The sequence below is a fragment of the Loxodonta africana genome, chromosome 4 (assembly GCF_030014295.1).
Source record: "Loxodonta africana isolate mLoxAfr1 chromosome 4, mLoxAfr1.hap2, whole genome shotgun sequence".
In the NCBI taxonomy this organism is placed as follows: Eukaryota; Metazoa; Chordata; class Mammalia; order Proboscidea; family Elephantidae; genus Loxodonta; species Loxodonta africana.
The window spans coordinates 78,348,446-78,373,398 of NC_087345.1; the positions used below are offsets into that span (position 1 = coordinate 78,348,446).

The 24,953-nt window shown below is 39.9% G+C and overlaps 1 protein-coding gene across 1 annotated transcript in view; it reads left to right on the forward strand.

The window, feature by feature from the left end:
- LRIG3 (leucine rich repeats and immunoglobulin like domains 3) overlaps nucleotides 1-24,953 on the forward strand; it is a 60,144-nt gene that overhangs the window by 22,580 nt on the left and 12,611 nt on the right. Inside the window, exons 4-12 of the mRNA XM_003405171.3 lie at nucleotides 14,439-14,570; nucleotides 16,011-16,154; nucleotides 17,182-17,325; nucleotides 17,642-17,785; nucleotides 18,377-18,520; nucleotides 19,476-19,556; nucleotides 20,651-20,722; nucleotides 23,149-23,220; nucleotides 24,020-24,183. Coding sequence (XP_003405219.2) covers nucleotides 14,439-14,570; nucleotides 16,011-16,154; nucleotides 17,182-17,325; nucleotides 17,642-17,785; nucleotides 18,377-18,520; nucleotides 19,476-19,556; nucleotides 20,651-20,722; nucleotides 23,149-23,220; nucleotides 24,020-24,183 — 1,097 coding nt within the window. The remainder of the gene's footprint in view (nucleotides 1-14,438; nucleotides 14,571-16,010; nucleotides 16,155-17,181; nucleotides 17,326-17,641; nucleotides 17,786-18,376; nucleotides 18,521-19,475; nucleotides 19,557-20,650; nucleotides 20,723-23,148; nucleotides 23,221-24,019; nucleotides 24,184-24,953) is intronic.

Genomic DNA, 24,953 nt, shown 5'->3' on the forward strand with positions numbered 1-24,953 from the left:
TGCAAAGGGTTTGGCATCTGTCTTCCCTATTTCGGCTTCCTTAATTTGCTGCTTTTATATTTTGTCAGGGAAACCCTGGTGGAATAGTGGTTAAGTACTGCAACTGCTCACCAAAAGTCAGCAGTTCAGATCGACAAGGCGCTCTGTGGAAACTCTGTGAGGCAGCTCTACTTTGTCCTATAGGGTTGCTTTGAGTCGAAATCAACTCGATGGCAACGGGTTTGGGTTTTTTTGGTTTATATCTTGTAAGAGATTGACTTAGGACATACCCTGCACTAATTCTGCCTCATTAACATAACAAATGCAACCCATTCCCAAATAGGATTATAACCACAGGCATAGAGGATAGGGTTTATAACACATATTTTGGGGGGACACAGTTCAATCCATAACAGAACTTTAAAAGTTAAAAATATAAAGTAGAAACTTAAAAAAAAAAAAAGTAATAGCTGTGATGGAAGAAAGATAAAGGAGATCTTTCAGAAAGAAGAACCAAAGACAAAAGGATAGAAAACAGGAAAGGAAAAAAGGAGAAAATAATAGGACGTAGGACTAACACCTAACTTGTCGGAATTCCACAAATAGGCCTCTGAGGTTGAAGTGGAAGGGGGGAAATTATCAAAGGTACAAAAAAAAAAAAAGAATTTTCCAGAACTGAGGAACATATTTTTAGTTTGGAAGGTCCTACTGATTGCCTAGAGGTCCCTGCTTTGGGCAAACAGTTTGCGCTCAACTCTGGTGGAGCAGAGATTAAGAGCTTGGCTGTTAACCAAAGGGTCAGCAGTTCGAATCCACCAGCCACTCCTTGGAAACCCTATGGGGCAGTTCTTCTCTGTCCTGTAGGGTCACTATGAGCAGGAATTGGCTTGAAGGCAATGGGTTTGGTTTTGGTTATTGACCTTAAGGTTGGTGGTTCAAACCTACTCGGTGGCACTACAGAAGAAAAGCCTGGCGATTCTGCTTCTGTAAACATTACAGCCAAGAAAACCCTATGGAGAAGTTCTGCCATGTAACATATGGAGTTGCCGTGAGTTGGAATTGGCTTGATGGCAACAGGTTTGGTTTTTTGATTTACTGAATGCCTACACAATGAAAAAAGAAGATAAAGACCTATGCTAAGGTATGTTATTATGCCATTTCCGAATACCAGTGTGGTAAACACAAGCTCTGAGAGAAGGAAACAGAGAATCAAACACAAAGCAGGCCACCTATTAGGATTGGTAGTGGTTCTCAAAGTATCTTTCTAGTAGTATCAGTGTCACCTGGGAACGTGACAGAAATGCAGATTCTGAGGGTCTACCCCAGACCTGCTGAAACAGAAACCCAGGAGATGAGGTCTAGCAATCTCTGCTTCAGCCAGCGCCCGCTCCACCATTCTGATGCGTGCTGAAGTTTGAGAACCACTGGGACAGGGTCAGAATGGCCTCTGACTCCTCAAACTTATATCCATGGAAGCTATAATAGATCAAAGCAATGTCTTCACAATTCTGAGGGAAAATGATTTTTAACCTACATTCTATACCCACCCAAACTTTTATTCCTATAAAGATATTTGTAGACATGAAGGGGAATAAAAGCACCTTTTATGCCCAGTTTCTTACAACAGTAATGGAGGATATGTCCCAGGAAATTGAAGGAGTAAACCAAGAAAGAGAAAGGCAGGGCATTCAGGAAATGTGGCTTCAATGTAAGAGAGAGGTGAAAGAAACTAAAGATGAGGCCAGTTCTGCAAGAGCCTTCAGTTTTTAGGTGATGGTTTTAGGAAGCCTCTGTAGCATATCTGGTCATTTGCAGTGTTTATTATCCGCAACCAGAATCACAAGTTATTAAAACTGGAAGACACCATTCCATAGTAGATCAAAATGATAGAATCAGAATCGTCTAGCTAAGGAATTATAGCTCGTATAAGGAGCCCCGGGTGGTACAGTGATCGTTAAGCACTCAACTGCTAACTGAATGTTTGGTGGTTCGAACCCACCCAGTGGCTCCATGCAAGAAAGACCTGATAATCTACTCCCATGAAGATTATAGCCTAGAAAACTCTATGGGGCAGTTCTACCATGTCACTCCATTGTACCTACCAGCAACAACATTGCTATGTCTGTTGAGTTCTGGTGGCACAGATGGTTAAGTGCTTGACCTTTAACCCAGTGGCTGGTGGTTTTAACCCACCCAGAAGTGCCTAGGAAGAAAAGCCTGGTGATCTGCTTCTGAAAGGTCACAACCTTCAGAACCCTGTGGAGCACAGCTCTATTCTGTAACACAGGGGGTGGCCCTGAGTTGGGAATTGACTTGAAGGCAGTTAGTTTGGCTTTTGGTTTATTGCTCTAGCTAAAAGATCCTACTTTTGTCGGGCTGACTAATGTGTCACAGCTTTAATGTTTACTTTTTCTAGCTGACAGCTGTAAGGGGCATACTGTTTCCTGATGTACATATATATTTGAACAACAGTTTAGATAAATTTTTATGGGCCAATCTAAACCTTGACCTGGTTTCTGGACCGATGAAGATTGTATGGTTATTTCAGAGTCTTGAACGTATTCGTTTACGCCCGAGTTCTGGGGAATCAAGGATGGATTCAAGGCTTGTTCCACACACAGGTCAATCACGGGCTAGTGGGGAAACTGACAGAGCTTATCCATAGTAGTGCTCTGACATGTAAAAATGGCTTTGGGAAATTTTTTAAAAACCTCCTAGCCATCACATTGCTTCTGACCCATGGCAACCTCGCATGTGTCAGAATAGAACTGTGCTCAGGAGGGTTTTCAGTGGCGACTTCTCAGACATCGATCACGAGGACTTTGTTCTAACACACCTTTGGAGGAAGCAGATTTAACTGCAGCCAGGCACGTTGATTGTTGATTGCACCATTTAGGGACTCATGGAAGGTTCAAGTAGGAAGGAAGGAATTCTCCCTCAAAAGAGAGATAAGGAAAAATTTAAAACTTTACCAAATTAGAGTTAATTTTTATTGTACACAATTAAATTATTTCAAATTAAAATAATTGCTCAGTAAGTGTCTGCTTTTAGCATCTTATCCTCTTCTAGGCCTTGCTTTTAAATTTCTGTTTATATAAAGGAGTAAATTGAATTTACACTTAGGGATCAAAGAAGTGTTGTTTTGTATGTGGTATGAATAGGCTTTTGACCCATATTTCTTTTTTTCATTTTCAACGTGTGTTATAATTGGCACCTGAATAGGGCCCCGATTATCATAGGAAAAAAAGAGAAAAACCTCCGTATTAAAACATTGGAGCCATCTTTATGGTGTTTTGTGATCCAAAAGATAATTATATTTTATGTTGACCAGGCTTTTAGCTGAAAGAACTTTTTACTTCTTACATCATGGCTTATGGGATACTTAGAATCATCAATTCTTAATCAAGAGTCTGTTTCCTTGCAAAAGTTTCCTTAGTTGGCCTTATCCTTTGACGCTGCAGTGCCAGTGGGCCAGTCTAAACCTGTGTGTTCTTTTAATGAAACTTCTTAATAGTCTTTTTTAGAAAAAGAGATGAGCAGTTTATTTCTATCTGTATGGGAGAAGTTCTTTCCTTGCCAAATCTCTCATTAAAAGAAGCCTGATATTATGGGGTGTTAGTTATTCTAGTCAAGGTAGTTTTCAGGGAAGCTTTTGTGTGTCGGGGGGAGGGTGGTTGGGGAGAATGGAGATTACCATTGGAAATATAGGTGACCTTTAATGTACTTGGAAATCCTGGCGGCATAGTGGTTAAGAGCTCAGCTGCTAACTCTAAGGTCGGCAGTTCACATCCACCGGCTGCTCTTTGGAAACCCTATGGCACAGTTCTACTCTGTCCTATAGGCTCACTGTGATTCGGAATTGACTCAATGGCAACAGGTTTAGTTTTTGGTTTTTAGTGTATTTGCAAAATATAGTGTTTTGTTTTGTTTTTTTAAACAATTTTTAATCCCTTAGTAATCCCTAAGCTGTTTGCTTCCAAGTTATATATTGAAATCCTTGGGACCAGGCTGACTGTGCCTGTCAGTATAGTAAGCTTACTCAATAGTTGTTTATGTAGTGGCCACGGATTCAGCAATTTGTTAGTTCCAGTAGCTGAATTGGACTTAAGGGATGTGGTTAGAGTCATGCATTTTAAGAAAAGAGGGCACTGCAAACATACAAAATATTGTTTCAAATTACGTTTCAGTGCACACACCCTCTCTCGAGGGGAAATGCTGCATGCCCATACCTTCTCTGAACAGCCAAGATTTTGTGTCTTTACACATCACAGCTGTTACCTTGTGCAATAGGTAGCAGACAGTTGAAGCTATTGAGATATTTCTTATTCATTCAGAAGCTATGGTTTGATTGGTTCAGGAATTCCAGTGTGAAAGAACCTGATATTCTGGTTTCTTACTAACAAAGAATATTCTACTCTGTGATTCTCCTTTCAAACTCTGGCAGTAAACTAACAACATTTATATCCACTTATGAGTTCATGAAGGTCTTTTCAAGAAACTTAATGCTTTCTGGAGATCACAGTGAGTCAAAAAATAGAACCTAGCATCATCCTACTAAGTGGCCGTATCACTGACCTCCTAAGTTATATTTTATGGCTAGTAATTTAATCGGGATTTATGTTCAGTACAGTGTTCAGAATACTAGAACAAATGATCAAGTTTCTTATGTAAAAAACTCGCATACTTACTCATTTTTCTAGTGACTACAGACATTAAAATGCCAGGATTGTGCTTTTCTGGCCAGTACCATCTCAGACCTGAATAAGAGGAGATCAATGGCACTGGGTTACTGGGTTCTGCTCTGGGTCCCATACTTTGGAAAGACTCCCATATCAGAAACACAAAACACAATGTTAATGGAGAGAGTGAATGGGAACTAAGCAGTGCTGGACTGGGCCCCTGTGCCCTGAGGCTACGGAGCTGGAGACCTGAGCTGATAACGCCCAGGGAGGAGAAAGCATAGTCTGTGCCTTGGGAAACTAGAAGAGTGGTGCTTCTCCCCCAGCATGGGTGTCTAGGCAGACTGTCACTGTTATCCCAACCATCACCATCTGTCCTCTGCATTGAATTAGGAGCTTGCCACATGGTGCTTCTACACCTGGTCTTGCTTGCCCCACCCAGTCTTCCTACTCATTGCTGCCAGAACGGTCATTCTACGATGCACATCTGATCTTGTCACTTCACCATTTGAAACCCTTCAGTCCCCTCCCCAGTTGAACTAGAGATAAAGACCAAATGCTTAACTTGGTTTTCACGGCCTCCTTGACCTACTGTCTGTCATCTCCTCCCAGCCACCTAACTATTGAGCTTCATCTTTCTGCACACTCTGTGTACTCTATACTCCTGCTATCGAGTCATCCTTTCATTTCCTCAAAGGCAAGAAGCCTTACCTTGCTCTCACTTTCCTAAGTCCTGATGCATGACTTTGCCTCTACTTGAGACACCTGCCTCCCCTCTCCTCTGCTGTCTACCTCCTCGTCCCTCAGATGTCAGCATAGCTATTACTTCCTATTGCTGACCACTAACATCCGTCCCAAGGCTCCTTAGGAGCCTGTCCTGTCTGTTTCCATTGCACTTTTCTTCCTTCGTGAGGCATTAGTGGCTTAGTGGTAGAATTCTCGCCTTCCATGTGAGTGACCTGGCTTTGATTCCCAGCCCGTATACCTCACACACTGCTACCACACGTCTGTCAGTGGAAGCTTGCATGTTGCTGTGGTGCTGAGCAGGTTTCCACGGAGCTTCCAGACTAAGACGGACTAGGAAGAAAGGCTTGGAAATCTACTTCCAAAAGTTAGCCAGTGAAACCTGTAGGGTCACAAAGGTCCCATCTACAACTTATCATAGGGATAGCCCGGGACCAGGCAGTGCTTAGTTCTGTTGTGCATGGGATTCTCATGAGTTGGGGCTGACTTGATGACAGCTAACAACAACAATTTCTTTCCTTATCATAGCACTTGTCACTCTCTAGACGTTTCCCATTTACCTGCCTATTTTCCGTAGCTCCCTGAGGTGAGGGACCATACTACCTTGCTCTTTGTTAAATATCCAGCCCATTACAGTAAACATTGCCATGCAAAAATGCTGATGTTTGCCTCTTCATATTAAAGGTATTTGGCAAAGCTGGCTAAAAGGTGAAATTGTCAACAAAATGAAACGGTTATGCGGAGCCTGAGAACACAAGGCTAGAATACCAGGGACTCCTGTTTGTCCTGTGGCCTTTTAGAAGCCTGAAGGAGCCATCTGCTGTCCGTGTCCAGCCAAGCCCCCGGGCCAGTGTTTTGTCCCCAAGGGACTAGTTATGCTTTGCCTCAGCAATGAGTTTGACCATGGAACTCCCTGTACTGTCAACAAACATAGATGACCAAAATATTTCTCCTCGTCTCTAAGATGGGTTTGCACAAGATTGAAATGCCTTCCAAATGCTTACAGCACCACACTGTGATTTTTGAACAATGAAAAGATGGCATTTTCATATTAACTCAAGTAACGGAAAAAGGCATTCACATAGTCTTTTGGGTCGAAGTGTTGTACTTTTCCTGCCAAAAATGTTAACTGAAGTACTTTTAATGTGTGATCAATTTTGACATTTATCCATATTTGATAGAAAGATAAAGCTGGGGTTGAATTGAATCTTTGTCTTCTGGAAGTGCCTGTTTGTGATCCACTCCATGAAATAAGTTTTTGAGAGTTTTAGGTAATCAGATGATTTTTTAATTTAGGTTTTTTTTTTTTAACGTAGTTATCTTTTTTTTTATTATTTATTTTTTTAACCTCTTTCATGATATAAAGCAAGTTGTTTTGTTTTTAAAACTGGTACATATCAGGTGGTTATTTGCCAGTTAGTCTGAGAGCTAACATGAAACTAGTATTTGGGTTTAATTTGGTTCCATTAGGACAGATTTAAAACGGTGTGATACAGGACCTATTATCCTGGCAGTTGTAAGGGATTTTTGTGCTGGGAAGCAGGGCTAACAAAGACGGCACTGTCCACGCTCCGTCTATAACTGAGCACTTTCACACTGCAATTTAGAAGGTGTGCAGCTCAGGAAATTGCTGGCTTTGGCTGGAGCATACTTTTACTGCAAGGAAAATTTTATTCGTCACTCAAGTAATTGGCAGTTTTAATACCTTGTTCATAATTACCTTATAAACAAACGAACATATAAACCAGAGATTGTAGGGCCTGTTATCTAACATGTAGCCTTATTTGACCAATGTGATAGACACCTGTGGGTCTCCCCCTCCGTTCCCATGAAAAGCTAATTTGTTCCATTTATTGCAGAAGTCTATAGCTAAGCATTTTCTTTTCGTCGTTAAATGCAAGTATAGCTGTATGAGTCTCAGACGTCCTGGGGGCCAAAACCAGATGCAGGGTTTGCTGGGAGGTAGTGGTTGGGGACAGGGGTGGGAGATGGAGCGAGAGGGGCACTTCACGGTTACTGCAGTGTTTGTGGGAGGACATCCTGGTAATGCAAACATTTGGGTTATGTATTTAAGAGATTTTTTTTGTCCCCCAAAGTGTGGTTTTCTTTAACCCACACACCCTGACCCCAAGGCCTATGGTTTGTCTCTTGGACTGAATCCATCTCCGGGGCCTAGAAATTGACTAATTGTCTCACTTGCATTACTCTGTACCTCACAGCTAGATCAAGGAGTTTATTCACTGGTGAATCCAGATGTGGGAAGTGGTCACAATCAGAGGTCATGGCTGACTTGACTCCAAACAAAGTCAGTAAGACTTTATGAGAATTTGAGGGGCTTGATTTTCATGCCTTGTACTTGGGACTGCTAATCCTTCTTCTTTTTTTTTTTTTTTAACTTTATCACAGACAAAGGTGGGGTCTTAGGGCATTGTGTAGCCTATTCTTGTTCTCTTCTATAGGATTACTTCCTAAAAAAAGCTAAGATTGTTTGATAACTTAGATTTTAAAGATCAAAAATGACAGTCCCCCACAGTCCTTAAAAGTGACATGTTGTTGTTGTTAGCTGCCATCAAGTAGGCCCCCAACTCGTGGCAGCCTATGCACAATGGAATGAAACACTGCCCAGTCCTGTGCCATCCCCATGATCAGTGTCGATTGAACTGTTGTGCTCCATAGGGTTTTCAGTGGCTGATTTTTGGGAACAGGTCACTAGACCCTTCTTCCTAGTCTGTCTTAGTCTGGAAGATCTGCTGAAACCTCCTCAGCATCATAGCAACACACAAGCTTCCACTGACAGACAAGCGGTAGCTGCTCATGACAGGCATGGCCGGGAATTGAACCGAGGTCTCCCACATGGAAGGCTGGAGTCCTATCACTGAGCCATCCCTGCCTCATTAAAAGTGGCATATAGAGGGTTTTAACAGTATTCTGAGAAGTTTTGTTAGTTTGTTGTTGTTTAAATATACAAATGGTACAAGTTGTTCCCCCTTACCCTGTTACGATTCTCTTTCTTGTGGAGAAAAAAGCACCTAGCACTTGCACATTTTCAGGAAGTCTGCCTTCTACTTAGGTGAATGCTGAGGACATGCAAACCCCAGTTTATTTCTCTCATCTCCTTCAGATGCAAGCACAGAGTGATAGCGCCTCTGTTCTGGGACATGCTTTGTTGGCAAGACGATAACTCAGTGAGCCATGTTAGTTCGAAGCAGAAAGTTCAGCATTTCTGCAGGGTGGGAAGTAGTAGGTCTTTCTGGAGGTACTTTTCTGTATAAGAAGTTTATTACAAAAATATCTTCAAGCCAGTCCACACTTACTCTCTGAGGTGACTTGGGAGTGCTTGGACTTGCCAGATTAAAAGCCCTAGTTTCCTAATTTAAAATTATTTATAATATTAACATCCTAGAAATAGTATGATTAAGTGGCATAATATATGAAAAATGCTCCATAGGTTTGGCGTCTAATGTGTACTCAAAATTATTGGATTCTGTACACATTCCGGTAAAGACAGATCAATAGACAGAGTGCCTGCTTCTATGGAGGTTGCAGTATGGTGGAGAAGACCAGTCTACAAGTGCTATATCAGTTCAAAGCATAGGATTTTATGAAAATGTATAAGAGGTGCAACCAACTCAGGGATTCAGCATTGGTCTTGTATACCTTCTGAGATGGCGTGAGGTCTGTCAGTTGTGGTAATGTGGCAAAGCTTAATAAACTCAAAACCCTGTAGAAATGCAATTATTAGTAAGAACTATATATTTTTCTTGTTAAATGAAGCTTAATGGCAGACTACGTGTAGAAAAACCATTGTGCAACTTCTCGTTGTCGTTAGGTGTCTTCGAGTTGGATCTGAGTCATGGCAACTCTGTGTGCAACAGAACAAAACACTGCCTGGTCCTGCACTAGCCTCACAATCCTTGCTGTATTTTCGATGGGGCTCCCAACCAGTTTCCTCTGGTTCAAACCCCTGCTGGGAATTTGCATTTTGTAACAAGTTCCTTGCTGAGAATTTGCATTTTTAACAACTTCTCAGGAAGTTATACATAAGAATCACCTGGGGATTTTGTTAAAATATAGATTCTGATTCAGTATATCTGAGCTGGAAACAAAAATTCTCAGCAGGAGTTCAAATAAGAACGAATCTGTTTGAAGACCTGGTTTGAGCCTGTTGTTGCAACTACTGTGTCAATTCATCTCCTTGAGGGTCTCCCCCTTTTTTACTGACGCTCTACTTGGCCAACTATGATGTCCTTCTCCAGGGACTGGTCCCTCCTGATAACATGTTCAAAGTACTTAAGACAAAGTATTGCCATCCTCCCTTCTATGGAACATTCTGTCTGTACATCTTCCAAGGCAGATTTGTTCATCCTTCTGGCAGTGGATGGTATATATTCAGTACTCTTTGCCAGCACCATAATTCAGATGCATTAGCTCTCTTTCGGTCTTCCTTATTTTCTGTCTGGCTTTCACATGGATACGAGGTAATTGAAAATACCATGGCTTGGGTCAGGAACGCTTTAGCTCTCAAAGTGACATTTTTGCTTTTTAACACTTTACAGAGATCTTTTGCAGCAGATGCGCCCATTGCAACACATCGTTTGATTTCTCGACTGCTACTTTTGGCATTGATTGTGGATCCAAGTAAAATGAAATCCTTGACAACTTCAGTATTCTTTCCATTTATCAATATGTTGTTTATCGGTCCAGTTATGAGATTTTTGTTTTCTTTATGTTGAGGTGTAATCCATACTGAAGGCTGTGGTCTTTGATCTTCATCAATAAATGCTTCAAGTCCTCTTCACTTTCAAGCAAGGTTGTGTCATCTGTATATCACAGGTGGTTAATTGAGTCTTCATCAAATCCTGATGCTGCATTCTTCTTCATATAATCCATCTTCTTGGATTATTTGCTCAGCATACAGATTAAATAAGTATGGTGGAAGGATATAACCCTGATGCCTGTCTTTCTTGCATAGCATCGTCTTGTTCTGTTCAAAAGGCTGGGTCCTCTTGGTCTATGTACATGTTCCACATACACACAGTTAAGCATTCTGGAATTCCTATTCTTCACAGTGTTATCCATAATTTGTTATGATCCGCACAGTTGAATGATTTTGCATAGTCAGTTAAACACAGATAAACATATTTCTGGTATTCTCTGCTCTCAACCACGGTCCATCTGACATCAGCAATGATATCCCTCATTCCACATCCTCTTCTGAAACCAGCTTGAATTTTTGGCAGTTCCCTGTGTATGCCCTACTGCAAACATTTCTGAATTATCTTCAGAGTTTTACTTGTGTGTAATATTAATGATATCGTTCAATAATTTCCACATTCTGGAAATTTGGAATGGGAACAGATATGTGTCTCTTCCAGCTGCTGGCCAGAGATAGCTGTCTTCCAGATTTCTTAGGGTGTATGAATGAGCACTTCCAGCTCTGCGTCCATTTGTTGAAAAATTTCAATTGGTATTCCTTCAATTCCTGGAGCCTTGTTTTTTTGCCAGTGCCCTCAGCGCAGCTTGGACTTCTTTCTTCGGTACCATCGGTTCTTGATCATATGGTACCTCCTGAAATGGTTGAACATCGACCAGTTCTTTCTGGTACAGTTACTCTGTGTATTCCTTCCATCTTCTTTTGATGCTTCCTGTGTTGTTCAATATTTTGCCCTTAGAATCCTTAACTATTGCAAGACATGAATTTTTTATTCAGCTCTTTCAGCTTGAGAAATGCCGAGTGTGTTCTTCTCTTTGATTTTCTAACTTCAGGTGTTTGCATACATTACATTCAAAAGCAAGCCTCAGAGCCTATTCTGACTTCACCTTTTGTCTTTTCTTTCTTTCTTATCTTTTTAATGTCATTTTTCTTTCTTCATGTGTGATGTCCTTTGTATCATTCCACAGCTTGTCTGGTCTGCAGTTATTAGTGTTCAGTTTGTCAAACCTGTGTTTGAGATGTTCTCTAAATTCAGATGGGATATGCACAGAGTTGTACTTTGGCTCTCATGGACTTGTTTTAATTTTCTTTAGCTTCAACTTGAACTTGCATGTGATCAATTGATGGTCTGTTCTGCAGTCAGCCGCTGGCCTTGTTCTCACTGATGATGTTGAGCTTCTCCATTGCTTCTTTCCACAGATTATTGGATTCGATTTCTGTATAATTCTATAATTGCCATTTATGTTGTTGAAAAAAATGTATTTGCAGTGAAGTCGCTGAACTTGCAAAATTCTATTATGCAATTTCTGGCATCATTTCTGTCACCAAAGCCATGTTTTCCAACTACTGATCCTTCTTCTTTGTTTCTGACTTCGCATTCCAATCCCAGTAATTATCAGTGCATCATGATTGCATATTTGATCAATTTCAGACTGCAGAAATTGGTAAACATCTTCAGTTTCTTCATCTCTGGCATTAGCGGTTGGTGCATAAATTTGAATTATAGTCATATTAAGTGGTCTTCCTTGTAGGCGTATAGCTTATTATCCTGTCATTTACAGCGTTATATTTCAGGATAGATCTTGAAGTATTCTTTTTAACAGTGAATGTGATGCAATTCCTCTTTGTTATTCCCGGCATAGTAGACTATATGATTGTCTAATCAAAATGGCCAGTGCTAGTCCATTTCAGCTCACTGATGCCTGGGATATTGATCTTTTTGCATTCCTTTTCACTTTTGACAGCTTTTAATTTTCCTAGATTCAAACTTCTTACATTCCACATTCCTGTCATTAATGGATGGTTGCAGCTGTTTCTTTCATTTTGAGTTGTGCCACATCAGCAGATGGAAGTCCTGAAAGCTTTACTCCATCCACATCACTAAGGTCAAGTCTGCTTTGAGAAGGCAGCTCTTTGCTAGTCTTATTTTGAGTGCCTTCCAAACTGAGGGGCTCATCTTCCGTCACTATAGCCAATGATGTTCCACTGCTAATCATTTGGTTTTCACTGGCCAGTTTTTCAGAAGTAGATCATCAGATCTTCTCCCTAGTCTGTCTTAGTCTGGAAGCTCCAACGAACCCTGTCCACCGTGGGTGACCCTGCATGTATTTGAAGTACTGGTAGCATAGCTCCCAGCATCACAGCAACACACAAGTCACCACAGTATGACACACTGACATTTGAGGAGCGGGTGACTTGTATAGCATAGAGCATTCTGCTTAGGGGTCTCAGACTGTTTCATTTTTCCTCAGGTTGTGAAGAGACTACTGCTCTGTGATTTTTAGGTAGATGTTATCTTTGCAGTCTTTCTTCCTTGGTATATTATTTTCATCTGTAAAATGATGGTCTTAAAAGACCAAGTTACCTGACCTAATTTCAACCAGTTTCAATTAACATGGCTTCCATATCTGTTTGGTTCCTGTTTTCTAGGAACATTGTCATTTAAATTTGAATTTTCCCTTGAGAGCTGTTGTATTGATGACTTTTTAAGTGCTTTGACTTGGCCTCTTTTTTTTTCTTCTTTATAGTCTAGCATAATGCCGAACCAATAGAATTTTCCAAGGTGGCGGAAATGTTCTGTATGTCCCTGTCCAGTGTGTTAGCCACGAGTCCCATGTGGGTACTGAGCTCTTGAAATTTGGCTGGTTTGATCATGGAACTGAATTTTAAATTGTATGTAATTTTAATTAATTTAAATAGCCACATGAGGCTAGTGGCTGCCATGTTGGACTGTACAGTCTGGTCTTTAAAGCATTTAAGACTTCTAATAAAAATACATTAATCTAATCTAATTACTCCCAGGAATTATTTCTTCTGTAATAATGTTTTGTCTGTAGTAAGCCAAAACCACAAAACCCACTGCCATCGAGTTGATTCCAACTCATAGCGACCCTATGGGACAGAACAGAACTGCCCCATAGGGTTTCCAACGAGTGGCTGGTGGGTTTGAACTGCTGAATTTTTGGTTAGTAGCCGAGGTCTTAACCATGATGCCACCACGGCTTCTTCGTTTATAATAGTTTTTTCAATATTCAAAGCCCTGAAGCGTGTCCACTGGTTTTAAAGACTATGACAGTATGTTGAAAGTTGCCATTTCTTAAAGGAAAAGGGCTCTCTCAAGGCACCAGTATTGTGACTTCTTTCCAAAAAGAAAATTAGAAATAGGTTAGAAATCAAGAAGAAAAAATAGGGAAATAACATGAGTGCCTAACGTGCCAGCTCAGTGTTCACATATCGCTTAATAAGATGAGAAGGAAGAAGGACCACCAACAAAAACAATGAAAAATCAGACCATTCTCTTTAAGTGCATATCACTTAGATGACCATAGCTATTATACTTCTACCCTGGACCTAGATAGGAATGTTTTTCATATGTTCTAAAATTATGAGTTACTGTATTATGCAAGTCTCTCGGTGGTGCAGGCAACGCGCACCACCGAGAGACTTGCATAATACAGGTGCCTTGAGAGAGCCCTTTTCCTTTAAGAAATGGCAACTTTCAACATACTGTCATAGTCTTTAAAACCAGTGGACATGCTTCAGGGCTTTGAATATTGAAAAAACTATTATAAACGAAGGAGCCGTGGTGGCATCATGGTTAAGACCTCGGCTACTAACCAAAAATTCAGCAGTTCAAACCCACCAGCCACTCGTTGGAAACCCTATGGGGCAGTTCTATTCTGTCCCATAGGGTCGCTATGAGTCGGAATCAACTCGATGGCAGTGGGTTTTGTGGTTTTGGCTTACTACAAACAAAACATTATTACAGGTCATTAACCAATACCTTGCAGGTTCAAGTCCACTGGAGGATGTCTGAAGAAAGGCTGATTTACTTCAGAAAAATCAGCCAGTGAAAACTACGGAGCACAGTTCTGCTCTGAACACACATGGGTTGCCATGCGTCAGAATCAACTCGATGGCAACTGGTTTTATTTAATGCAAAATGGAAGGGTCCATGGTATTGCTGTTTAACATTTGAAAATTCTCTTCAGAAATGCCAGTTTTTCATATTTCCAAGGAACAAGTTGGAAATAGAAAATAGTTTTCTGCTTTCAAATTGTTGTACCGTTAACCCTGTTACCTGTGCTATCCTCAAACTCCAGGGCTGGAAACAGAATTATTGAAACAGTGCCTGAACATCTGAAACAATTCCAGTCCCTCGAAACTTTGGACCTGAGCGGCAATAATATTTCAGCACTTAAAGTGGCATTTCCATCCCTACAACTCAAGTATCTGTAAGTGAAGTTTTCTTTAACTTTTTTTTTTTTAAATATGAAAGTATTGACTGCAACAATGGACTCAAACATATCAATGCTTTTGAGGATGGCACAGGACTGGGCAGTGTTTCCTTTTTTATACCACTGTAGAGAAAAGACTCTCCACCTTTGTTAAAGTAAATCAGAGAGATTTATTGAAGCCAAGGTACCATTCGAATGGGGGAACATGAAAGCCTCAAGGTCCGAATCTCAGGAAAACCCATATCTAGTTATAGTACCATAGGAGGAACTACAAAGCACGATGATTCTGATTGGTTTACAGTGATTGAGGTCAGTCAAAAGTGCAAGAGAGTAAAGTGTGTTTTTTAACATTACTGGTTACACTAATACAACTGGAATATGTTGATTTGCTAAAACACATAATTACAAGATATATGGTTGAGATGGGATCTCATGACTGTCACAAAACAACGGCATGACGATGGCACGATGATACTGTCAGGACAGGTTGTTAATAAACATTACCTCACCCAGAACATAAGATATCCTGGGGAAATTTAACACAAAGCGATTTTGGTTACAGACCCCTGACCCCAAGGAAAGCTTTCCTTAATGATGAGGTTGATTCCCAAGCAGCAGGGTTTGAATCTGTGTGAAAGGTTACAGTGGGCCATAGCATTAGTTGAGCCATTTTTACTTCAAGTCAGATGCCTATTTTAATTTTATATCCCTTATCAATACATCTTTCGCTATGAATCGGAGCTAACTTGACAGAACCTAACAACAAAAACCAGAATGAAAATATGGTGTTGTAATTAAAACATAAACTTTAAGATGGAATAAACAGCCTGTTTTACCGCTGGTGGATCCAAAATGTAACATTTTCATTGGCTTGTAATTTGCCTGCCGTAAGCCCAAATAACCACAATGTTCGTTCTATTCTTATACTCTTAGATTATAAAAATTAATGTCCTGTAAATGCTAGGAAAACTATATGGGGTAACAAGCACTTTTTTTTAAAAAAATAATTAAAATTCAACTGCTGCTGTGGTTTATTAATAAATAGATTTCATAAAAAGTAGGTAAATAGCTCTGACAATTTTTTTGTAATCTTCAAATACTCCAGTAACTCCCTGGCAGTATGTATTAATCAACCTGATAGTGCACTGGTTAAGAGCTTGGTTGCTAACCAAAAGGTTGGCAGTTTGAATCTACCACTGCTCCTTGGAAACCCAGTGGTGCAGTTCTACTCTGCCCTGTAGGGTCGCCATGAGCTGGAATCAACTTGGTGTAAACGGATTTTTTTTTTTTTTTTTTAAATATTGGTCTCTAGGTCCTAAATAGTAATTAAATGTCAATTGTTGAAAATGATGGTTAGGTTGTCTGGAGATTCTTTACGATACAGATACCTTCCCAAAGAAATCAGAAAGAAGGAGCTTATCTTCACACTTTCAACAGGTATATCAACAGCAACCGGGTCACATCCATGGAACCTGGTTGTTTTGACAATTTGGCCAACACACTCTTGGTGTTGAAGCTGAACAGGAACCGACTCTCAACTATCCCACCCAAGATGTTTAAACTTCCCCAACTGCAGCACCTGTGAGTAAAATGCTTCTTACATATTATTTCCTCACCTCTTATAAGCCCTCAGTGTCCCCTAAAAATCACAGTGTAGCAAAAGGAGGTTAGAAGGAAGGATGTAGCTGCCTTTGCTTTGAGAACTAGAGTTGTAGAATCTCTGAATTGGAAAGAATTTTAAAAGTCACCGGGTGCAAGCTCCTGCCTGACAAGACACGTTAGGTTGTTACTGAAAGAGTGCACAGTGTAATCATTGAACACCCTCCTTACAAAGGCATCATTGTGGCACTGAAGAAGTTACGGGGACTCTCAACAGCTGTGGTTTACGAGAATAATACTGACAACTCCAGGAGGCTCTGATAGCTTAAGTGGCTGTAAAGCACCGTCTCGTTAATAATGGGAGAGTGATCTGTGAACAGGTTCCTGCAATAGTGGTTTTCAACTTGGCTGCCCATTACAGACACTTGGGGAGCTTTTAAAAATCCCAGTGCCCAGGCCACACCCTCGACCAGTTATATTAGAGCCTCTGAGTTTAGGATCCCGGCTCCAGTAATTTTTAAAACTCCCCAGATGTTACCAATGTGCAACCAGGGTTTACACTTTAAGGTTCCATCTTAAGGAAAAAACAAACATAAAAAGAATCATGAAAAATAAAAGCCAGCTTTTGTAAGCAGATGGAACAGGATAAACTTGATGGCTGTGTTCCTGAAAAGAGCTCATGTTTTAATGTAAAATTCAGTGTTCTCGTTCTAGATCATTTAAAACAAGTGCTAATCAGTTTACTTCTATACTGAGTGGGCACTAGATTAGAAATTAAACTGCAGTCGAATATCTGTATTTTATTCTTCCCAAAATAAACCTCACATTTCAGAAGGAAATTTATTCACTGCTAGGAAACCAAAATTTTTCCCAATGAAAATGTTTAGAAATTTAAAACATTCTATATAATTTAACGTTGACTGGTTTACCTATGTTGTAGCCGTGTCACGTTTTATTACTACCTCCAGAATTTATCTTATAAACTGTTTAACTGTAATATCCAATGCAGTGAACTGAACCGAAACAAGATTAAAAATGTAGATGGACTCACATTCCAAGGGCTTGGTGCTCTGAAGTCCCTGAAAATGCAGAGAAATGGAGTAACAAAACTTATGGATGGAGCTTTTTGGGGGCTGAGCAACATGGAAATCTTGTAAGTGTTGGTTATCCCAATTCCCACTTAGTTGGTATGATTATAGAATGCTCAGGGAACATGCAGTAACTCTAGTTTGAAAGCCTGTGTGAAAATCTCATAATTTATAATAGTATTTAGAATTTAATTTTTGGGGGGGGGTCGTGGTGATTGAGGATTTAGAAACACATAGTATCTTTTGCTGATATTTTCATAGAATAAAAGCTAAACCTCTGGTAACAATAGGAACATGTAATACGCTGTAATCATATGTCCCCTTTGAAGAGACGAGATAATAAACTTTTGATCCTACTGTTGGTTCCTATTGTAAACATAGGCAGCTGGACCATAACAACCTCACAGAGATTACCAAAGGCTGGCTTTATGGCTTGCTGATGCTGCAGGAACTTCATCTCAGCCAAAATGCCATCAACAGGATCAGTCCTGATGCCTGGGAGTTCTGCCAGAAACTCAGCGAGCTGTGAGTAGCCTTTTATTCTCTTCAGGTTTGAGAGCAGGGATCATGCCAGAGCATGCGCTTCTTACCATTGATCTGTGAAATTTTCATAACAAAGTTTCCAAGGTGACAGCTTTTTTTGTTGCTCCCACATGCACCATAGCCATATTTTTGTTGTGATACGTTGATGCCAACTCTGCCATTTCAGTTCTGTGGCACATTGTCTAAAGGAACGCTGGTCGTGTTCAGATAAAGAGAATGTGTTTTGTTTTAATTACTCGAATTAGAAATAATGTCAACCTCAGCATTCTTAAGAAAGCAGAGTTTTAAATAAGGATCATTGTAGTTGCCTATATTACCTGGAAAACCCTGGTGGCGTAATGGTTAAGTGCTACGGCTGCTAACCAAAAGGTTGGCAGCTCGAATCCGCCAGGCGCTACTTGGAAACTCTATGGGGCAGTTCTACTCTGTCCTATAGGGTCTCTCTGAGTCGGAATCTACTCGACGGCACTGGGTTTGCTTTGGGTTTTATATTACCTGGGTTTTTTGGAAAACGAATCATTGTGTTGAATTGAAAAATTGAAACTCTTATTTGTTTTTGTTTTTTCTTTGCAGGGACCTGGCTTTCAATCACTTATCGAGGTTGGATGATTCAAGCTTCCTTGGCCTGAGCTTACTAAATACACTGCTCGTCGGAAACAACCAAGTCAGCTACATTGCTGATTGTGCCTTCCGGGGCCTTTCCAGTTTAAAGACTTTGTGAGTTACACGTTTTGCTCTCTGTACATGGACCTAATTGGCTCCTAAATGTGCCTGCTTCTCTCCAAGCATATTTCTTTTGTTGTGAAGGAAATGTGTAGAGCCTCAGAAGTAGCGTCTTAATCTTTCCCAGATCAGTTTGATTAAAATAGGCCGATTTCATCCATACGTGATTCTTAAAAGAATTAAAAAGGACAGTGATCAGATTGTTTTGGTAATTACCGTGTGCCCTATCAGGATCTCCAGGAATTTAGTAACGGCTTTTCTTTTTTCAGAGGGAAACAATTTGAGATTCCCTAATTTTTCTTGATATAATGCAGATTAAAAATTCCCCAAAAGGGAGAGGGTATACAAAGGCCAGCAAAGGAAGAAGCCTGGTGATAATGCCAGTTACAGCTGGGACCTGGCCTCTGTCCTAAGAGAAAGAAGAGACAGTTGAATTAATTGACCTTTGAAAAATCTCTCAAATGTTAATTTAATGTTGTGCAGTGGGCTTTTGATTTTTGCCTGTCAGAAACTTTTGCTTCATTCACTCTTTGAAGCATTACAGAATTGAAAGACACGCTGTATGCTTTGGCAAGCACCTCCTTGTGTGGTTGGAACAGTGGTTGAAAGTTTAATGTATTTTTCAGACTATGTAAATCCTTCAGAATTTAGTCATCTCGATAGAGAAATTAATAGGGCCCGAGCCCCTATATTGGACAACTGTCCTGAGTTTGGGCAAACACTTAAAATGCTGTGTTTTATACTTTAAAGGTATATCAGGGAGATACAACGTTTTCCATTGTTTTGAAAGAGGCAGAGATGATAGGGGAAATGAAGACGAATTTATTACACATCACCTCCTACCTAAGTAGTGGTCTTAGACTTCCGATCATAGCTTTAGAGAGAATGCTCGTATCTTTTGTAAGTACCTGGTACTAGATGCAGTAGCATAGCTTTTTTTTTTACTTAGGGATCTGAAGAACAATGAAATTTCCTGGACTATTGAAGACATGAATGGTGCTTTCTCTGGGCTTGACAAACTGAGACGGCTGTGAGTATGATTTGTCTTCTAATTTGGCTCATTCTTTGACCTAAAACATGTGTCTTAGCTGAAGTCATTTCCACAGTTTGACATCTTAAAGAGTTTAGAAATAGTTGCATAATCTGGTTGCTACCCATTGTTTTCCAGAATGAGTGCTATTATGCAAGATGGGATTTTTCTTCATTGGGTAAAAGAGTTCTATTCAACATTTTATGTTGTGTACCTTATTTTAATATCTGGATAATAATTTTAGATTATTTTGAGTGCTTAGACTTTTGGGGAAACCCTGGTGGTGTAGTGGTTAAGCACTGCGGCTGCTAACTGAAAGGTCGGCAGTTTGAATCCACCAGGCACTCCACGGAAACTCTGTGGGGCAGTTCTACTCTGTCCTGTAGGGTTGCTATGAGTCGGAATCGACTTGACACCGGTGGGTTTTGGTTTAGGTAGACTTTTGGGGGTGATCATTGTATAAAATTTAGTACACTTACTAATGTCAGCGTTTTGAAACCCTCTACATTGCTTTCTACTCAAAGGAATTTTTAAATGAGGTGATCCAGTATCCACCGGTAACACTGTAGTAGGTTCCAGATAATACAGGATAAAAGATACTTCTATCTAACCATAATAAAAACCATAATAGGACCTTGCAAATGACTAAACTATGTTTCTTAAGCCAGTGGTTCTCAAATTGAGTTCCATATAGCCCTAGAGCCCTGTGGAAGATAAAGGCACCCCTGGGGAGGAAGGGTGAGGAGAAACGTTCCACTATTTTCAGTTGTATTTATTGAAGTTCTGGGGTAATTTATTTGGAATAAAGTTCCTACCTATTCCTAAAAAGACTTTGAAAGATCACTACCTTAACCGAACCATCAGAGTAATATTTATGAAATACCTGTTTTTGCTAAGCTCTCTCTTGTATACTTTGAAAATCATGGTGAACTATATTACTGAAATAGATGACATGGACACATTTTCACAGGATATGTAGTTAATTTGAAGAAACTAGAATTGTTCACAGATGATTTAAAAAGTGGTTCTTTTCGTGAGAGCACCTCCCCTACAAATGATTTTTTTTTTAACTGTTCCAATGTAATTTTTTTCAGAATACTCCAGGGAAACCGGATTAGATCTATTACCAAAAAAGCCTTCACTGGTTTGGATGCATTAGAACACCTGTAAGTAGCTGGAATTTAATCACCCCAAAGATATTCTAGAGCCCTGGTAGTGCAGTGGTTAAGAGCTACAGCTGCTAACCAAAAAGGTCGGCAGTTCGAATCCACCAGCCGCTCCTTGGAAACCCTATGGGGCAGGGGAGTTTTTTTTTTTTTTAAGATAGTCTAAGATGGTTATCAATTTATGCCTCATGAAAGATAAAAAAGTAGAATGTAATTCTGTTAGCGTCCTCTCGGTACCGTAAATAATATTTACAGATTTACCTATCATGTCTCCATCTGTCTTTGGAAGCATACAGTCATGTTTTCTTTTGCATTTATGGACATTGCTACATACCATTATTGGGCTCACTTTTGGTTGTTTTCCTTTAGTGGGGATATATTTAATTAAAATAAAAACCAAAACTACCATTTATTGTGCACCCACAATGTACCAGGCATTATGCCTGGTATATATATTGTCTCATTTAAGCCTCACCAAAAAAAAAAAAAAACACAACCAAACTTTTTAATAACTATTATTATCCTTATTTGTAACTTAAGAAGCAGATGTTCTGGGGGTTCATTGATTCCATTGGACAGCCTGGGCGCTTTCTCAGTGTCCTGCGTTACACTGTCTCTTGCCTGCAAATCTGCACCTTCACCCCCGGTAAATCCTGCGCACATTTTTGAATTGGCGTTTAGGGACTCAGGAACTCTCAGTCACTAGGAGAGCAAAGCTAGCCAACCTTGATAGGAGTCAGAGTCTACATGAGTACCATGTTTTGACTAATTAAATCAACTATCGGCATATAACCATGGGTGTATGGACTGCCAGAAGGACAAACAAATCTGTCTTGAAAGAAGTGCAGCCAGGATGCTCCTTAGAAGTGAGGATGACGAGACTTCATCTCACGTACTTTGGACATGTTATCAGGAGGGACTAGTCCCTGAAAAAGAACATCATGCTTGGTAAAATAGAGGGTCAGCAAGAAAGAGGAAGACCCTCAATGAGATGGATTGTCACAGTGACTGCAGCACTAGGCTCAAACATAGCAACAATTGTGAGAATGGAGCAGGACTGGGCAGTGTTTCATTCAGTTGTACATAGAATCACCACGAGTTGGAACTGACTTAATAGTACCTAACAACAGCAACATATACTTTACGTCTGTACAGTAAAAGTATGAAAGTAATGTAGAATATGTCTACTCTATTAAAGAATCTTTACAGTCAGAATTTTTAATGTGTTAACTAATCTAATCGGATCTAATCCTTAATCTAATCTACTAAGTTGGACAAAAGAAGTAACAATTTAAAATACACGTTTGATTTACAGTCATTTGTGCTGTGTATTGAGCGTGAAGATTTGGCTGTGATCTGTAAACTCCATTTAGTCGTTGCCTTTGGACTGTACCAGTTAGATTGAGGGAGATGTGGACTACAGGCCATACCAACAATGTCGCAGCACAGATTGTCAGTAGAATAATTCTGCAAAGCAGGGTTTTGCAAGGACACACCAGTAGTGCTGTATTTATTGAAAAAAATTATTTTCAGAGGAAAACTAGCCAAAAGGGTTTGTCATCTGTTCCATTCTATTTCTGGGTGAATGGAATTAGTGAGTGGATCAGTGAAGTATTAACCCTCTGCTTCAGTTTTCTAAACATTCATGAACTTTTCCAGCCTGTTCTCTCCTCATGTTCTAGTTACTTTATTCTTCTCTTGCCACTTGTTTCAATCAAAATCCCTTTTGTATACTCTGGTAGTACTCGGAATAGTAATCATTGTGGAGAGTACTTGTAAGTACAAGCTGAAAATAAAATCAGCCCAGAATATTCTCTTCATTTTATAAATGGGCTGTCTGAAGTGGGTGTTTTTGTTTGTTTAACAAGTACGTCTTTTCTGAACACCTTACTGCGTTTACAGTAGTGGACAGAATAAGCTAGTGGTCAAGAGCATAAGTCTGGGGATTAAAAATAATGGGGTTTAAATACTTTCAGGCTGAGCAAGGTAGTAATACCATCTTCTTTTGAGTTGTTGTGAGAAATGCAATAATATACGTAAATCACTTAACAGTGAATATAATGGAAGGATGGTTTTTCAAAACATAATTATGAGGAATTGTGTATTTAGGATATTATTGGTTACCAATTTTGAATAATGAGAAATACAGTAAAATAACATAGGAGAAGAGGTTGGGCCCACACAAGTCAAATAACTTGCACATAGTTCATATCTCTCACCGTAAGAGAACCTGCTGCTGGTACAAGTATCCCCATTCTTCAACCCAGGCTTTGTGGTGGGTCCTCCTGGCGTTGCCTTCTTCATGCACTGCAGTGCGTAAGTTGTTTGTTTGGTGAGTAAGGCGATAATGTGGGCCTGAATTCTGCCTCCAGACACACAATGGCCACATCTTCTTCTGATGTACTTAATTTGGTTGTTTTTTCCAGAGACCTGAGCGACAATGCAATCATGTCATTACAAGGCAATGCATTTTCACAAATGAAGAAACTTCAACAATTGTAAGCTTTCTTTTTCCTTCCAAGATTTTCAAATAAAGTAGTGGGGAGAAACTTGTCATGGGGTGGGTCATCCTAGGTTGTAACTTAATTTTTCTACCAGAAAACAAAAGGAGTTTGTTTGTTAGATTACATTAAAGATTGGAATGAAAAAAAAAAAAGTCCCTAGTTGGTACAAATGATTAATGTGCTCAACTGCAGACCAAAAAGTTGTAGGTTTGAATCCACCTAAAGGTGCCTGAGAAGAAAGATCTGGAGATCTACTTCCAAAAAATCAGCCATTGCAAACCCTTTGGGGCACAGTTCTACTCTGACACACGTGGAGTCATCATGAGTAGCAATTGACTCAGTGACAAATGGTTTTTAGGGTATTTTGGTATATTGGCACTTCTTTTTCAGTAGGACAATAATATCACCCTTGTTAACATTTCTTGCATTATAAGATGGACTGTTGTTGTGTGCCAGTGAGTGGATTCTGACTCATAAGACCTTCTGTGTTTGAGTAGAACTGCCCCATAGGGCTTCCTAGGCTGATGTCTTTACAGGAACCAGCTCACCAGGTCTTTTCTCCCACAGAACGGCTAATGGGTTCAAACCCCTGACCTTTCGGTTAGCAGCCAAGTGCTTAACTATTAATAGCTCCATCAGGGCTTCTTCTGAGAGGAACTATAGAATATTAATTACATGGGATATGTGTATTTGATTTCCAAATCCGTTGCTTTGTTAATATTTACTTGAGTTTAGTTTACTTGTAGAAATCTGCATTTCATACAAAACAAATTAATGTAATTACTCTCCCCAGGCATTTAAATACATCAAGCCTTTTGTGTGATTGCCAATTAAAATGGCTCCCACAGTGGGTGGCAGAAAATAACTTTCAGAGCTTTGTAAATGCCAGTTGTGCCCATCCTCAGCTGCTAAAAGGAAGAAGTATTTTTGCTGTTAGCCCAGATGGCTTTGTGTGTGGTGAGTTGCCTTTCCTTTTACTCATTCTTTTTGTTTCCCCTCCTATTTGTCCGAATAATGGTTTTGAATAGATTTGTGTTCTTTTAATAAAGCTTTTACCTTTACCAGGTACATCAAAATGGATCTCTAGTTTGCTGATTATTCTAATTTTACAGATGGAAAAGAGAGTTTTCTAAAATTTCTTCATCTTTATTTTGGCATCAGGTGGTTTGGTACAGAGAAAATGGTATTGGATCTTGGGAAAATTGGAGGATAGTCTTATCCTCTCTAAAAAACAAGCAAACAAACAAAAGCTGTTGCCGTCAAGTTGATTAGGACAGAGTAGAACTGCCCCAAAGTGTTTCCATCCAAGGCTGTAAATCTTTAGACTAAGGCCGACTGCCGTATCTTTCTCCCGAGGAGCAGCTGGTGGGTTCTGAACCACTGACTTATCCTCTCTACTTAACTTAAATTGTCTAAATCTCAGTCTCTGCATTTACAGAATGGGAATTCTGCTACTTACTCTTCCCAACACGGGGGTAGTTGGGGGACGTGCACGAGTCCTGTAGAGAGACTCAAGTAAACCCTGTGCAGATGCTGTTTGTATGGGCTGGAAAGGAAGAATATTAGCTAATGATTGGTGGGCTGGTAAACATTTAACTATTGCTGAATAAAGCACTGTAAGTAACAGGAAGTTTGAATTTATTAGAAAGAAGATTAAGGCACACTGTTTTAGCATCTAATCTCAGCATTAGAGATCTGCTTCCCCAAAGTTCATATAACTAATTAGT